At 37.7% G+C, this 18,218-nt stretch overlaps 2 protein-coding genes across 2 annotated transcripts; one reads left to right on the top strand and one right to left on the bottom strand.

Annotated features, from left to right (window-relative positions):
• Nucleotides 1-1,500: 1,500 nt before the first annotated feature.
• LOC134215323 (uncharacterized) lies at nt 1,501-2,096 on the top strand. Its single transcript, XM_062694537.1, has 2 exons — nt 1,501-1,629; nt 1,690-2,096. The coding sequence occupies exons 1-2, from the start codon at nt 1,621-1,623 to the stop codon at nt 1,987-1,989; spliced, it is 309 nt and encodes a 102-aa protein (XP_062550521.1). The 5' UTR covers nt 1,501-1,620; the 3' UTR covers nt 1,990-2,096.
• A 14,928-nt stretch (nt 2,097-17,024) lies between these two features.
• On the bottom strand, nt 17,025-17,584 carry LOC134215321 (protein suex-1-like). The gene is made up of 2 exons (XM_062694534.1): nt 17,426-17,584; nt 17,025-17,360 (listed from the first exon to the last, which is right to left on the bottom strand). The coding sequence occupies exons 1-2, from the start codon at nt 17,531-17,533 to the stop codon at nt 17,067-17,069; spliced, it is 402 nt and encodes a 133-aa protein (XP_062550518.1). The 5' UTR covers nt 17,534-17,584; the 3' UTR covers nt 17,025-17,066.
• Between the last annotated feature and the right edge of the window lie 634 nt (nt 17,585-18,218).

The following is an 18,218-nucleotide window of genomic DNA, read 5'->3' as shown; positions in this document are numbered from 1 at the left end:
TAATTGTATCTTGACAGATACGTATTTCGACCTCAACAGTAAGGCCGTCTTCAGTGTCTCGTACTTGACTCGTTTCGTCGAGTCAAGTACGAATTACTGTTGTCGAAATACGTATCTGTCATCAATTAATGGTGGAATTAATGATGGTATAAACTCGTCTTATGACAAGTGAAGACATTCCACTAAAAAGCTCAAAATAATTTTTCTATCAAGAATTTAATGTCTTACCAAAAAATATATGACTGATTTTATGAGTTGGACCGTTTTGTTCTACGGGTGCGTTTTGCACTGTTCTCCCCTATTAAATATACATAACCAATAAGCATACAAACATATGGAGACACATAATACATTTAAGCACTAGTGCATGAACTTATTATGACTAAACTTGTTAGGTAAATTCCATCAAATCTGAGAATTAAATAATTGTAAAAGTATGCTATCATTTGTGCAATTTGTATTAAGGAAAACCTAAACCAAATCACACGTTGGGAGGTACGTGTTTTTTTTTTTGGTTAACATATCGAATTCCGCGATCAGGGAATCATGGGAACAGCAAGTTCAAGAAGCTGGTTCTCGTACGTCTTCTTAACAATTCTCATCATTCTTTTACGATTGTCTTACTCATCTCATCAGTCTGCACCGCGAGATTCCTATTAAGGTGGTAATACAACAAATCCACAAACCGGCCATCTTGGAAACCACGTGCTTTTTCTGGTGATTTTTCAAGAGCACGGATTTAGAGAACCACAACGCCCACGGGGATGAAACATCCGTAGATGGTTTGCTTACTCATGCTAAACAATCGACTTTAATTTCAGCATTGAACGAAAATTATTACGCTAGATTTGAACTTCTGATATTAGGAGTAGAAAACCGTGTGGTGAATTTGAAATTCACCACATGGCTTGATTGTATAATCACCTTAAGAGAGAGCATATAGCCTTTCGGTACACCAAGAATTGAATTCAGCGCGAAATAGGATGAATGGGTTTCTGTAACTGAAAACCTCTAGGAATCGATGTACTTAGGAACAAGACAAAAGATTTATCAATAAAATATCGTTTAGACTTCAGATTCTCAGACTATTTGCGAGAGTATGACCTAATGCTTATCCCCTGGATTCATTATCACCCATAAATGACTGAACCTTAATTTTCTACAATAAACGTTACTAAGTAGAGCAAATGAATCACAACGTCGAGAAACATACAACAGGGGCGTACGCACTCATTGTAGCCTTCCATTGATCGCCTGGTACCTTGACCTTGAGTAAGCCAGTGTCTCATTAGCACTAATATCTTTGTTTATTTCGGTGGTAAATAGCATCTTATGCTCACGCCATTCCTTCCTCTTGTTAGTTCGAGTTAACTATAGCTCCCCTTTATGAGGCATGTAATTAGTTCCTGTATTTTCGGCTTAAATTATTTTGCAAGCATAGTTTTGAGTCAGAAGGTGACAATTGATGTAAAATATTTTAAAAATTCTAACTAAAGTTACGTGTCAGCTTGTAGCATATAAAAGAGAGGTAAACAAAGTCTGGAGTTATCAGTACCGAACACAAGCGTTCTCCAAAAGCATCAGTTGCAGAGTTCTTGTGAAAATAAATAAATTGCCACTATGACGAAGGTAAGCGACGTGATACACAAACGTAATCTCTAAATTTAGAAACTTCTATTGTCGTTACAGATAACACTTGTAACTATACTGGTAATTGGGTTTGTTCTCGCTACATGCGAAATCGTTAAAGGAAATCCCTTTTCAACTGCTGTGCGAGATAACAGAAGGCCTGCAAGATCACCAACGTCCGTCAACAACGACGATATGGAAAAGTCTGAAACTTATTGGTATGGATATCAGCCTCGCTACTATAACATCATGAACCCGTACTACAACAACGACTTCATCTATCGGGGATTTAATCAGTACAACCCGTACGCATACATGCAGCAGCCATTTTATCAGAATCCTTATTCTTATTATTTTTAAAAATATGTTTGATGAGATATAACAATGATGCAAAATGTGAGTATCTAGGATGGTCATAACTTTCTCTCTTCAATTCGTAATTGCAATAAATTCGTATGAACAAATTATTTTTATGTTGTAAACCTTTAATGAAAGAAAATTGTTTTAAAAAGAGTATCTCTGAAGCACCCATAATCATGCCGAATTAAACACATATCTGTTATCAGGTAATTATTTTCATAGCGTCATCTGTGACGTCAAATTAGATTGGACTGTGCCCACACCCACCGTGGGCGTGATTCATAATTCACGACAACGTATGGGACCTGCACAACTTGCCGGTCCGGTTTCCATTCGATGCGCTATCCGGTTTGTGGACTACTATACGAGCATACTACAAACCTTGACTTTGAATGGAGCGCTGTTTTTGTTTTTTTACGGTAGGGTAAAAAACCCAATAGTGGAGGAACTAAGGACGTTCTCTCACTATTTGTCGGTTTACACCAAGCCCATACTTCATTTCACCTACCTCAAATATGCAAACGAATAGTCACTAATTATGCTTCAAAAGAAAATTTTCGCAATTCCAGCATCGTTGTTGCCTAAAATGATACCTCCAATTATTGGTGTAGTGTTCCAATAGTTGCGATATTTTTTAATTCATGTTCCTATAGTTGCGAATCCCATTGCTTTTATATGGGATTCGTAGCTATGGGAACACTACCGCAACTATTGGAGCAAAGTCGAGAAAAAGATCATGTATTTCATTGATTATTTACCGATTTTGAGGGAAATCCAAACCGTTTTCCGTTATTTCAGCTAATGACAGGACAACAGTTTGATTGACTATATGGGTTGCTGCGTTAAGCAACGTACACACCAGTCAAGCAGTTCGACGAACATTGACTCCACCCCCCAGAAAACGCTTCGGTTGCTGCATTGTTTGAACGTGTGTGAAGTTGTTCGAACAACCATTTGACAGTTGGCGGCTCGGTTGGAAAAAATTAAAACGGTTTGATTTTGGTTTGAGTTGTCGGGGGTGGAGTCAAGGTTCGCCGAACATGTTTGAGCATTTGTAGTGAAGTTGCACAAACCCCCATATATTTTTTGTTGGTTGGTGCTCAAGTTGGCGTTTCGGTCGTTCGTGTGTGATGTTGTTGGTCGAATAAATTGATTGTTCGTGCCGCTGTTGGTAAAACTTGATGGATGTTTGAATAAACGAGAGGTGGAGTCAATGTTGGTCGAACTGCTTGACCGTGTGTACGTTCCATTAAATAGGTAGATTTTGTGAAAACAACACTACCGCAACTAAAGGAACACCCACGACTATCGGATCATTTGCCCTATCAAATTGCCGTGTGAATTATTAAATTACATTTTTGAAAAATTTACATTTAAGACTATTTAGCATCGTAAACTGAATAACAGGTTTCTATATTGGAGCAGCATTTTTTATCAATTAGAATAATATGCATGAGGAACGTATTATTCATACACTGCACTGGGTTCGCTTTTAGGCAGTGAGGTTTTCTGCTTTTCTCGGTGTACTGCAATTACCACAACTTTACAAATCGGTTCTTATGAACTTTTGTGTGGAATCAACTCAGTAAGTGATTCAATAAATCCAAAGGCCAGAAATAACCAAAAAATATCTCGTTTTATACCTAAGCGTCCAAAAACTACGCAACGTTTAGAGGGGACTAGGGGTTTTCAGTAAAGTGTGACGATTCTTTTTCATTTTTTTTTTCATTGACGATCCATACAATAATTTTAAAAGCTTCATACAAAAGTGTGACATAAGAGGGAAGGGGTGGGTATGAAAACCTTGTATTAACAGTTGTATTACAATTAGATAATTAAATGTTTTGTACATCACTACAACTACTAACCATGTACCCAAAATCGATTAACTCGGTTGGAATGCTGCTGAGATATAAATATGCTCCCTCTCGCCCTAGTAAATACTACTTTGGAATCGTTTGTTTGAGAAACTGCTTATGTAACATTTTTGGCCAACAATAGATTTTTGTATATTCCGAATACTCGTCCAAAAATAAATATTCTGGAAAAAATACGAAAAAAAAGTTTGTTCAGGAATTTATTTTTTTTTTTTCGTTTGTTTCAGAAACTACATATGTGCACACACTTTAAAGAGCAATTCTGGAGTATAGTTTACAGTTTTCGCACTGGAAGTGTCTCAGAATGATTTGCCAAAAACTATTGATCTGTATCGAAGAAATCCAAAGATTCGGTGCCACATCGTTCATAAACAGATTTTTGACGTAAACTACGTCTAAGGGGAAGACTCAGATACAGGGTGGCAAATAAAAATTTCCAAATTCGAGACCGTCACGAAATCATGTAAGATTTCAAACGTTAATAGCTCCGTTATCTTTCAATGGATTTTCGAGATTTTATTATCAATCGAATCGGAAACTCTCCAGCAATTGGAACTATTGATAACCAACGTAAAAACATTAAAAATTCCAATTCTTTACCAACTCAGTAAAATTTCAGATTTTCGTTACGACCGCCGTATGGTGCCGTTGGTTCTTGCGCTCTACTTTTGTGCGGTGATTCGCACAAAAAGTACAACAATAGAACCAGAGCAATGACCGCGATCGGAGCAAAAAAGTAGTGTTTATGAAAAAGTGCTACAGATGCTGGACATGTTGATGTAAGCAAGAGGTGATCATTAAAATTGATTATTAGGCAGCACCTCAAAAAGTCACTGCAAAAGTCACACAACAGACGGAAAAAGGAAAGGCATCATCACCACTGCGGAATAATTCGCTTTGACGCAGCCGCGCTGTTGCCATCTAGCGGCGACGGACGTGTGCGTGAAATCACTGTTTTTCAGCATGGTGAAGTATAGGAAGTATATTTTAAAATGCTTTTAAAATGTTAATAACAGTGATATGTTGAAAATTTTTATATACATAGGGTTAGAATTTTGAAAAACTACATGTTAGGCTCCTTATCTGCACATGTTTTTTTAATCAAAATAATTCAACTTTTGTGTTACCTATATAAAAGTAAATTAAATTTCTAACCCCAAAAAATGAACAATTTTCGGCTAAAATGTGTTTTACCGCTTTAATAAGCATTTTAAAATTGACGTCCTATATCCCATATCCCTTGCTGGGTGAAATAAAAAAGCATCAGCCGACCCCCATTTTGTTTTCTCGCTTTCGTCAGGGCCAATAAATTCGGGGTTTTTTTTTAATTGTTATGTCCAACCATTTTCATATATCGAGTTACGCTAATTTTGTTCGAAACACAAATGAATTGGTGTGCGATCAAACATGATTTGCGTAAAAACTACAAATTTCACGTGGCAAAACGTTTACCAAAACGAACCGCGCTGTCTCCTGACCCCATATATCCAACATCCCCAACGGTCGGCGCCGGTATTACTTAAATTTGGGTCACCCGTTTGTACACATTGAAGGTAATATTATTCTTAAATATCATCTGTTGGTTCTCTTTGTAATTACATCTGGCCTGGCAGAAACAGAGTAACAACCGTGACGTCAATCATGCTCATAATAGTGGTTCAATTTTTTACTTTTTCGCTCCCCTATGCAGAGTTGCATCTGAACACGAGAACGCGTTTTCGTGTTCAAAAAGTTCTGAACACTGCACACTGTTCAAGAGCACTGACCTAACTTAGCAACTTGTATCCTAGGAAAACAAACTCAAGCGACGGCATGCTACTTATTTTTCGGCTAGTAATGGAACACGTGCGCATCTAACGGATAGAAATCAAGCATGCTCGTATGTTTTTGCATAGTTACAAATCTAAGGAATCTTAGTTACCATGATCGTTTTGCTTGCGTACCAACCCAGTGCACATTGAACTGTGTTCAGAGTTCAAAACTTAGAACACCAAGGCACGCTCTTGGCTCATGTTCTGTTCAGAATGCATCTCTGCCCCTATGCTTTAACGGTGGTATCAGTTGTCTTTATAGAACTTCCTTAATTTTTAGCAGATTTGTATGTAATTTGACTTAGGACGCGCGATTTGAAGTTTTGCAATGTTGCTCATTAATATCTAAAAATATATGAGTACGTTGGCAACATAGGAAATTTAGCGAGTGAATAAATCGTTTTTGTTGCGAAACAATTTGCTGCTTGCAAGAAAAATTATTAAGAATATTAAATCGTGGGAAATTCAATTGAGCACGTAAAAGAATAACATTTCAATAATGAGCATTTTTGTTTTCTTTTTAACTTTGCTTACGAAAGTTCGATCGGTTCGCAACAACAACCGTCTTACAGATTAAGAAATATTCTTCGAAGTCTTCGGGTTGATTATATTTAGGGGGAGATCCTCCAGTGCCGGACATGTTTCCTTTTATACCTTTTACATAAAATATGGCCATTGATGATTCATACAAGCTATATTTGATCATTTGAACACGTTTTACGACGATGAATTTTGGAGAAAAATTTCACGGTTCAGAAAAATGTCTCCTAGTACCGGACACTATTGCATCAAATGTTCAAATATTGTTCAAATGTGACCAAGTTCCTGTTACATGAGTAAAGACATCATTCAGAATAATCATATTTTTCACGTGCTTCAAGATGTAAATATTAAAAATTGTTAGTAGAGCTTATTTGACTCTTCAGCTAATTTTTTTACATCCTAATCCAAATTCTCACCTTTTTGAATGCCCTCTTTGTTTCTGCTAATTTCTGTGGCTTTCTCAGCAAGAAGAAACAATTGAATTGAAGTAAGTGTAACAAAACAGGTGTAAAAAATGGCTATGAAAAATCTCAATGTCCGAACACCACAATTACATAGCACATCTAACAAATCATCATTATTATTTAAAATATGGCTAATATGGACCATCTTCACATAATCAGAATGCATTAGATTGATTTTAACATTGTTGGTTCAAACCTTCTTAAATAACGCGAAACATTTTTATTCAATTTCATATTTTGTACAAAGCTTACATGAAGATCTGATATCTCATGCCGTTAAAACCCTTTTAAATAGCTTTCTTTTGTACTTAATAAGCTGAAGGAGGGAGCTCTGCAAGTATCGTTTTAAGAAGTGTCCGGTATTGGGACTATTGGGAGGTGTCCTGCGCTGGGGGATATCCCCCTAAATAGCTAATGAGCCGCCTCACGAAACGATCTTTCACATACGGGGCGATTTCCATACAAACTTCAAACTGCTCGTACTCAGTTAAATTACAACCAATTCGGTTGAAAATTTAGGAGGGTCATCAATACAGCAAATGTTATCGTTCAAGCATAGGGGAGCGAAAAAGTCAAAATTTCAATCACTCTAAGCTCTAAGCAAATTAATTATTATCTTATGATCTGCTTTACGTAGTTTACGTCGGGCGGTCGTATCTTGTATATAACCCTTCTGATTTTTTTGTTGTTTTCTCGAAATTGTGTCGAATGGATACATGCAGTTTCTCAAACAAATGATTCATTCGCCCTGCATGTTTCGTACATCAACGCAAAGATTGAGATTTACTTGAACCATCGCTCTTTAAAATGCGAACTAAATCTGAACCGCCATTAAAAATCAAACTCTCGGTGGGAGCTTTAAAGTTTGAAGAAAACATTCGTCACTCCTTCGAAATATTGACGCTCAAAATCGACCTGCTAGCATTGTGTATGGTATGTGGCTGAACGGCTGAAAATATTATAAAACTATCCAGCGACAAAAACTAGGTGGATGATATTATGCCTACTTCTCAATCCATGCTATCTGGGGGTAAACCTGGGCCGGAACAAGCCCTGTGGAATGTTTGAAAGAAGACAGACTTAGTTCTTCTCAACGATGGTTTCCTAACATTTTCATGGCCGTATTACTAACGCCATTCATTAACGGTGCTCCAGCTTCGATTCCCAAAATATCTCCTCTGACACCTGAGTGACGATCAAAACTCGGCGTAAAGCTCTTCGGCCACCCAAAGAAAGGCGCACTGTCAGTGTTATAACCAAGCATAGAAAAAATCCCTCCAACTACACTTAAACAGGTGACATTCCACACAATGGGGACACATCCCATCCCATTTGCTTGGACACCACCATCTCAAATCCTTAAACCGTAGCCAAACTCTATGAAACAAAACTTCTCCAAACCCTACAGGAGATTCACCTCTGGAAACTTGCGGGTTTCAAGAAAAGCCGAATTTCGTATCATAGCTCCCGTTCAACAGCTCTTCATTATAAGATAGGTAAGTGGCGTTAGCCTTAGCAAAGGACAACTGTAGGACCCAGTGGCGTAGCCAGAAAATCGGTCTGGGAGGGGGGTGTTTCTGAACATTTTTTTAACTTGAAAAAAAAATTCTTCTAAAAATTTTGTCTCTGGGGGCAGTTTTATGTCCAAAACCACCCCCATGGCTACGCCACTGTAGGACCAAATGCTTCTTCCTTCTTTTTTTTTCTTTCTTACTATTTCCCTCTTCTTCTTCCTTCTTCCTTCTTTATTATTCCTTCTTCCATCCTCCTTTTTTTTTCTTATCCCGTCTTGCTTCTCCCTTCGTTCTTCCCCTTTTCTCATTTCTAACTTCCCATTTCTCAATTCTCACTCGTTTGGTCGAATAGGTCATTTGGCCGAAAAGGTCAATTGGCCGAATAGGACATTTAGTCGAATAGGGCATTTAGCCGAATAGAAAATTTTTATTCGAATAGAACATTTGAATCCTATTCGGCCGAATGTCCTATTCGGCCAAAAGTCCTATTCGGCCAAATATCCTATTCGGCCAAATGACCTATTCGGCCAAATGACCTTTTTGGCCAAATGACCTTTTCGGTCAAATGACTCTTTCGGCCAAATGCAACTTTCGGCCTTATGGTCTGTTCGGTCAAATGGTATATCCGACCAAACAACTGTCGGCCTAGTTGCCTTCGGCCAAATGGCATTCTGCCAAACGGTATTCGGCCAAATGGCCCTTCCCCGCATTTATCTATCTCCAAGTAGGGAAGAGCCCACGGGGAAAAATGGCCTAACTCATATAATCTTTTGTAGGACATTTATGAACGTATTACAATTCAATATTATTGCCTGATTTTCTCAAAATTGCACGCGGCGAACCCTTCATGAAAGGTACCGCCGCGCTTTCTGCAGCCCGTTTACTTGATTCTTATGGGTGAATAGCATTGCGGTGTATCGTTTGCCGCGACAGTCATTCGCCGCGTGAAGTTTTGTGCAAGTACCCATTTGGGAACATTACAAACGCCGCGCAGTGTATCATATCCAGAAAATCTGACAATAGTTACTGTGGATAATTAAATTTCAAACACACTCAAACCTCGGACGCTTCAATTCGTATGGGAAATTTTCTGAAACATTTCATAGAAATGTTTCATCAAGCTGGATCATTAGGACTAAAGTTTTAGCTTGTTTTAGCATAGTTACATTCTAATAAGGAAGCGTCCACAAATTACGTAACGCTTAGAGGGGGAGGGGGAGTTAAGCAAAGTCTGACAATCCATACAAAATTTTCAGATGTTTCATTTAATCATTAGGGTATTCCCTAAGACATGTTAAATCAAGACAAAATTTTCAAAACGACTTATCTGCTTTTGTAAACAAAGATTCAAACGACGATTTGGCGAAAGATTCGTCAAATCGTCGTTTGAATCTTTGTTTACAAAAGCAGATAAGTCGTTTTGAAAATTTTGTCTTGAAATTAATGCGACGAAATTTTTTTTTTTTTGGTCTTTACTAAAGTGATTTTTTATATAACAATAAGTTCATCACTAACTGCGACGAAATGATTAAAATACAGTCTGAGCTGTGCAGTGAGAATTGTTTTCAATTGTTATTCCCGGTACTGTGTAATCAGGTGTCCGAAGTTAGAATCTTTGTGTCCGAAATATGAATCCAACCTCGCCGGTGTTCGAGGTTTGAATCAAAAAACAGCCGGACATTTTCCTAAATTACAATCATTCTTCGCAACATAGTGCACATATTAAATACGTAGATCAAAGATGAATACCACAGAGAAACAGACGTCTCACTTAGAAAAAAAGCAATCAAAATCATCGTCATGGAAAAATTATCGCTCAATGCTAAATTCAATGTGTGTGGACAAGCGGCATCCAGATGGCGGTAGTGCGCAAACATCAAACACAAGCGAAATCGATCAAAGCGGCATCAGTGGCCGATTGACCACCTACAAAAAAATTATCCACCGGTTAAAAAGTAAACAATGAAACATGTGTTGAGTGAGACGTCTGTGAGTAAACAGGATGTTTATAGAAAGTGCTTAAGCGTCCGAATTTTTAGTTTGCACGGTATTAATTACTAAGCTGCAAAATGGACAAAATCTTTTCATTTTCACGATTTGCGATTCTTTTACGTCACCCGTAAGAATGTCGCTCAATCCATTAAAATTAAACAAACAACCATGCGTTCACCATGATTTTACATCATTTTTTTTCATTGTTTTTCAGAAGTTTAAGGATGATGAATTTCTTTCAAAATTCCGTTTAGTTGAAGTTTAATTTAATTTGAAAAACCATAAAGATTTTTTAATCTTTATATATGAAAATGAGTACAAGATGAATCAGCCTTGGGCTGAAACTCTCGATGATAAAGAGAGAAAAAATATCGAAATGAAATCTCGCTTAACTTTTCAAAAGGACCTAAGTAACATTTTTTTCATGAATTAATTTGAGTACTGCAATCAAAAGCTTTCATGTTGTTCTGTTGATTGCACTATTCAAATTAATTCATGATAAAAATGTTACTTAGGTCCTTTTGAAAAGTTAAGCGAGAAATGGTCTGTGTTTGTATCCGCATAGGTACGATTCGTATGGAAATTTGGCATGGACATTTTTGCCTACTAGGCAGGACAACGCCGGCTGAGCCAACTAGTTTCTTGTTTATGAGAGTTTCCGTCTCACTTAGAACAAAATGCAATCAAAATCATCATCATGGAAACATTATCGCCCAATGCTAAATTCAATATGTGTGGGCAAGCGGCATCCAAATGGCGGTAGTGCGCAAACGTCAAACACAAGCGAAATCGATCGAAGCGCCATCAGTGGCCGATTGACCACCTACAAAAAATTAAATCCACCGGTTAAAAGGTAAACGATGGAACATGTGTTGAATGAGACGACTGTTTCTCTGTGGTTCTTCTTCTTCTTACTGGCATTACATCCCCACACTGGGACAGAGCCGCCTCGCAGCTTAGTGTTCATTAAGCACTTCGACAGTTATTAACTGCATTTCTAAGCCAAGTTACCATTTTTGCATTCGTATATCATGAGGCTAACACGATGATACTTCTATGCCCAGGGAAGTCGAGACAATTCCCAATCCGAAAACTGCCTAGAGCGACACCGGGATTTGAACCCAGCCACCCTCAACGTGGTCTTGCTTTGTAGCCGCACGTCTTACCGCATGGCTAAGGAGGGCCCCCTCTGTGGTTATTCCTTTGAAAATGTCTTCTGGAAGCCCATCGTGAAATCCACCCGAAGTTATTTCCGAAGCAATTTATTGGAGAATCTACAGAGAAATTTATAATAGTATTCTTAAAGTAATTTCCGCGGAAACTCCTGTTGAAACTCAAAGAAGAGAAGGCAGGAGTATTAGTGGAAGAATTATCAGGGGCGAAATTTGGGTCGAAGGAATTTTCAGAAGGAATTTCTACAAATGTTTCTGTGGGGGATGCCGAGGGAGATTAAATATATAATTTCCAAAGGAATTTTTAGGTGCATTCCCGAGGAATTTCTGAAGATTTCCAAAACAGTTCTCCTGGAGTTTTTTGGAAGAATGTTTTGGGAAATTTCTGGACAGTTTTAGGACTAGCTTATGACGAGTTCTTGGAAGAATTTCTGGAGGACCTCCGGAAATGAATTTCAGAAAAAAATTCTTGAGTGAAAACTGGTGTACGTTCTATCTGAACTACAGAGAAATTTTTAAAGGGATTTGGAAGGAATTACTTCAGGAACTTTCGGTAGAATTCCTGCAGAAATCTACGAAGTAATTATCTGAGGGTCTTCCGGGCGAACTCTCTGAAAAAGTTATCAAAGAATTCCTAGAGAAACTTTCAAGAAAATTCTTGAAGGGCCTTGCTGGAGAAACTTTGAAAAAATGTTGTAGGAATTCATGAAAGAATACTTAGAGAAACTTCCGGATGAAATTCTGGAGAGACTTCCACACGAAATCCTGGAGGAACTTCCAGACAGAATCCTAGACAAATTTCCTGACGAAATCTTGAAGGAATCTCCAGAGAAAATTCTGAAGGATCTTCCGGACGAAGTTCTGGAGGAACGAAATCCTGGAAGAATTTCCGGATGATTTCCTGGAGGAACTTTCGGACGAAATCCTGGAGAAAGTTCCGGACGGAATCCTAGAGAAATTTCCGGACGAAAGCCTGGAGGAACTACCGGATGAAATCTTTGAGGAACTTCCGGACGAAATCCTGGAGGAACTTCCAGACGACATGCTGAAGGAACTTCCACACAAAATCCTGGAGGAAACTCTGGTTGAAATCCTGTAGGATCTTCCGCATGAGATCGAGGAGGAGCTTTCAGATAAATTTATAGAGGAACTTCCGGACAAAATTCTGAAGGAATTTTCGGACGAAATCCTGGAGGAACTTCCGGAGAAACTCCTGGAGGATCTTCCGGATAAAATCCTGGAGGATGTTTTGGTCGACATCCTGGAGAAACTCCCGGACGAAATCCTGGAAGAACTTCCGGACGAAATCCTGAAGGATCTTCCGGACGAAATCCTGGAGAAACTTCCGGGCAAAATCTTGGAGAAACTTAAGGACGAAATCGTGGAGGAACTTCCGAACGAAATCCTAAAGGAACTTTCGGAAGCATTCCTGGAGATACTTCCGAAGAAATAACTGGAGGAATGTCTAGAGGTATTTCTTTATGAACTTCCCATCAAACTCGTGAAGTACTTCTGAAGAAATTCCGAAGAATTGTTGATGCTTGTAATACATGCACGCCGACCCACGCCGCGTCACCGCCGCCGATAATCAACGGCGTGACGCCGCCAGTAAAATTTCAATCGGCGCACAGGTCTACACCCGCGAAGCTTCCGGTCATCCCGACGGTAAGCTCCACTGGTATAGTTTCAACAGCTGGCGAGCTAAAAAGTCCGAAATAATAAAACAATACACTTGAGATTCTGAAGTAGCAGCAACACAGAGGTTTCGTAGCGGCAGCACAGAGGATTCGCGGACCTCTGCACTAGACCTGCTGAGCACACGCTATGTTCGTAAGAAAAATCGTTCAAACCACGGCTCTCTAAATTTGAGCTGCGTCTCTCAAATGAACCGCGGCTCAAATAACAAACACTGTGTGATCGAGTGGATCAGCCACTTAATTATGACATTTTCAGTTTGTTTGTTCATGAGCCAGCATTATATTCTCCCACTCTATTACATTTTTCTTAGCATTTTCTAGCCTTGATATGAACGAGCTGGTAGCACAATCGGTATGTCTGGATCCTAGATTAAAAAAAAACAGGGATTTGGAGATTTCCCAACAAACCCATTTTTTTAAATGCTTTAGTTAGGGTAGAATACGGCATTGGCAGGGTGCGACAGTTGTTGGCACCCTCAACAATATTTGCGTTTTCCAGCAAACATACACTATTTATGAACATAATCTTGATTCAATCACACAATTTCAAGTCTAGGCTTTCATTTGAATAAGTTGTTTGTGTAAAAGTAGCAAGATTTGATGTGCTAATCACCGAAACAAATTTGCACCTACGAAATTCTTGCCATTATTGCATTGCCAAAGAAAGCAGCGCACGAAAAGCAAACTGTTACTTACTTTTTTGGATCGCCTGTTCTCCTCTTAATTGCGTATGACATGACAAATTAAGTACGTAAACTACTTTTTACACTTTATCACCACTTGATTATCACCACAAAAAGCAAATTTAAGCAATATTTGCTCTATGTTTCACTAAATAAAATCGGGACTGTTCGTTTTCTTTGACAGCAGCACACTTCGGAATAGAGCGAGAGAATGTGTTTGTGAGCATATCAAACACACGCTAAGGAGATACCACGCACAATTCTATGTGAGTTGATTTTAGCAAAAATACGAACAAAATATCCGGCGATGGCATTTATTAAAAAAAAGTGTTAAAATACAAATGCTTCTATTCATATTTTTACGCAGACCATGCATTATATCAAAAGTGATAGTAACACCATAGTATTTTAACCCTTATTTGGCTGACAGGACCGTTTTCCTTTTGCAACTTCATTACTTTCCAAGCTCAACAAAAAATCATAACCATTCCCGTTCCTACATAGCGCATTTCAACCATAAATAATTGCCTACTTTTAGGGTATTATCTATTATTCAACTGTGAAACGTAGTGTAAGAATGGGGTGGCTCCAGCGTCTGGATAGGACAGTGCTGCCCATTATTCAACATACGACGACTTACGAGGTAGAATATATTGTTAATATACTATACTACCAGAACCGACGAGCTTCGTTTCACCTAAAATTGATTAATTATATATTTTTTACATTATTTAAAAGAAGTATTCGAAATATGCAAATTTGGATTCCATTTTTTAGATTAATTTTTGATTACAGCAGAAATTTGTACTTTATTTGTATGGGAGTCCCCCCTCCAGAAGATGAGGGGTCTAATACCATCATAAGAATCTTTATCGTTCTAAAACCTGTACATACAAAATGTTCATGCCGTTTCGTGATCTATAAGGGCAGACAGACAAAAATTAATTTTATGTGTATAGATTTGGTTTAAGTAGTTTACGTCAGGCGGTCGTGTCTTGTACACAACCACCAAGATTTTTTTTTATGAAACAAACATATCACGTAAGGACACCAAAAAGAGCAAGTTGTATATTTGAAACTGGTTGATAGACTTTGCTTACGACTCTAAGGCATTACAAAGACAAAAGATGTAAATCTTGGCAGCGGACAAAAAGCATATAAATTCCCTTCTCCAAAATGGCCAACATTATTCAAATATGTTGAAAATGGTAAAAGTTATGGAAATGTCAATATCTGAATACACTAGTACCCTATCTGCCATTCACGTCTTTTTTTTTGTTGGCTTCATAAGGGTCAAATTTGTTTTACAATGTGTTTAAATGCTTTTGCCTATCTGTCTACATGACATAAAATTGATGCCAAGGCTAAAAATTCATGTTTTGTTTTAAGCCAGTTTTGATAAATAATAAAGTTTGTTCCAAAATTGAGTGAAGCGAGATGAGCGTGCTGACCGATTAATATGAATGAATTTTACTACTGGAGGATATAACAAACAGCATTTGGCACCAATACATTACCACTTTTCTACTTCCATGTCTAGTTGCTAAAGGGAGCAAACTCATTGCTAATAATAGAAATTGCTATGCCAATAGAAGAAACGTTGACCTGTTACTTTATATTAAATTTACTGAGTTTGTGGTAAAAGCTGCTATATTTAGTGAATACCAATCATAAAAGAAAGAGCATACAAATGTATACCAGTTAAACTGTACCTGTTTTTTAGTGTAATTATTGATTATTTTTATCATTCAATTTGGTGAATGTCTTAGACTGCCAAGAATAGGTATTTTCCCCTATTTAAAAAAATCGAAAACAAAAACTTGAAAAATGCTGTACGTGTGAACTTGCCTGATATTGGTTTAAAATCAGAGCCACTCACCTGAATGAACCATTTTGCCCCGGGTATTGGAACAACTTAGCCATTAATTTACAATGTTCAGAAAACTCAGATGTAAATATATACATTATGTGGAAGATTTTGATTTGAAAAATGTATTGGAGGTAACCACTTTCCTTCGATGGGACTCGAACCCACGACCCTCAGTATATTGTCGATGTTTCTGCTTTGAAATTAAAATCTGACTGACTGAAAATCAGACTTTTATATTCGAATGTTTTGGGTAGGCACCTGAGCTCCGCCTCGTCGTCGTCATCATCATATTGCTCGGCTCGAAAAAAGAGCACACGACGCGACTGTCACCGTCGCTTGCCGATTGCGATTCTATCGCCGTTAGTAAAGGTCAGGATGATTTTGGGTTGTAAACATTGTCGACTCTCTGGGCATAATGTTTCCATTGTATTTGCCACACAAGATTCATAATTATGCAATAGCGGGCATAGAAAACCTTTTAGTTAATAACTTAGGAAATGCAAGTTGAAAAGCAGGCCAAGGTTCAGTTGGAATGTAGAGCCATTAAAGAAGAAGAATAAGAAGAAGAAATAAGTCGCAACAGGTTGCATTCAACGCGTTAAGCGGCCTAGTTTTTTGATATTGAAAATTCGCCCGATCGGCAGTTGCGTTCCGGAGCTATTTGAAGAACATTGTTTATTGACGAGGAATTACGTTTTCAGTAAGATCCCCCTGGTCATTCCAAAGTTTCAAATTTGTGACCGTCACGAAAAGAGGTCAGGAAGCACGAGCCAATAACTCAGCCGTTTTTCAACGGAATGCGGAAGTTTTGGTATGAATCGATCAGCAAACTCTGTAAGATTCTATACAACTAGTGTAAACAATTGATTCAATGCATTTCATTATTGAAAAATTTAATTTCGCCAGACAATGTTGAAATTGCACTTGAACAGTAAATTACCTACATTTCGGCTATTAGTCATCCGGCTTGAAAATGCATGAACTGTTGATGATCAAATTTCGTATCCTCTATCGCACTATACTTAATTCTACGTTCAATTCGCTGTCGTATCTTTGATACAACCCTCTACCTTTTTTTCGCTTTTTCCCAAAAAAAATATCCATATCGAGATTTTTCTCAAAAATCACTGCTGCATTATTATATTAGATTATAAAAACTACTGCAATGCATTTAAATAAACACGCATTAATTTGAATTGGTGGGAAGAATTAAATCTATCTCCAGCGCAGCTTTGACCTCTTTTATGTATTTTTCTCATTAATTTTTTTTAAAGCGAGAAATGCATCATTAATTTGTTTTTTTTTAATTATACGTCATACTAAAATGGGGTATAGGCAATTCCTTGAACATCCCAAAAATAAGTATGTACTTGCAATAAGAGCTTTCGGAACTTTATTAAATGGTGTTTAGGTGAGGTTTTAATTTGTATTCATTTATTCAGCGTTAAATCAGTCTAATAGTAATGAGAATATCCATAATAAGGCGAATACGGGTAATATCCACCATAATGGTGTCCATAGTGAGGATAGTATCCCCCCGAATACCCGCCATAATACCCTCCATAGAATCGTGGTGCAACGTAGTAATGCTTGTGGTAACCGAATCCAAATGTTTCAGCTTTATCCAAATCTCCCGACCCTTCTGTTGCTTGCATTTCGCTGCTCACTGGCGCCACTGATTTTTCGCTTTTACTTTCTGGCATTGGTTGAGCCATTGCCACTGCAAGAACCACGAACAAGCAAATGATCTGGAAAATATTAAATGAAATGATTATTCAACAATGAATCGAATGATTGCAGAAGTATAACAAACCTTTATCATTTTGAAATGAGTATTGTACGAATGAAGATGTTTGGAAAAAATCTGGTGTTGCGAACCTTGCTCCTGAATAACTGATGCTCTGCTGAGGGCGACTTCCATATTTATATCGTACCACTTACTTTCTTCAAACGAACGGGAAAACCCGTTGCGGTATGAAATTTGCGTCATAGCATGGTGAGAATGTACAAGAATGTACAGGAATTAAAACAGAGATTCAAAGCGAATCAGAAAAAGTATGGATGTGACATCCAATCGAATAATCCTAACTTTAGAAATCTAGTCCTGATTGTATCGCGTCACTGAGATTTATATTCAAGAATTTCAACAAAAAATATCAATCAAAAATTGCGCAGTTTGTGTAAAGGTGTCTGAAATAGTATACCCACATTTTTGGTGATTTATTTATTTGATTGAGTGGTGTGCCAAAATGAGATTACAAAGCTATATCAAATACTAGAACTTGTTAATATCTTCCTGTCAGTCCCGTCATCAAACAATCAAATTAATCTAAATCGAATTACACTTTTAAACGCTAATTCATTAAAAAAAAAGAACAATCTACAATTTTGAGATAAATCAACATCCGGCTCCGAATTCCTTTCAAACCGGAAGAATCCAAAAAACTTGTAAATGTGAATCTGCTAAACCATCCAAAAAAACGAATCGTTTTGGCGCCAATGGGATCTATATCTAGGGCACGTGTTTCTAGAATTTTCGCATAAATAATATTTTACAGCTGAGCGATTGATTATTATTCATCTGGTGCTCACTTTATTCGTAAACT

The sequence above is a fragment of the Armigeres subalbatus genome, chromosome 2 (assembly GCF_024139115.2).
Source record: "Armigeres subalbatus isolate Guangzhou_Male chromosome 2, GZ_Asu_2, whole genome shotgun sequence".
Taxonomy (NCBI): Eukaryota; Metazoa; Arthropoda; class Insecta; order Diptera; family Culicidae; genus Armigeres; species Armigeres subalbatus.
The sequence above is the reverse complement of the archived record's forward strand: the minus strand, read 5'-3'. Positions and strand labels throughout refer to the sequence as shown.

Excerpts from the sequence above, each read along its gene's own strand:
- LOC134215321 (XM_062694534.1), bottom strand. The coding sequence starts at position 17,533 with ATGGAAGTCGCCCTCAGCAGAGCATCAGTTATTCAGGAGCAAGGTTCG. Across the intron at positions 17,361-17,425 it reads CTCATTTCAAAATGATAAAG|ATCATTTGCTTGTTCGTGGT; the intron begins GTTTGTTATACT and ends AATATTTTCCAG.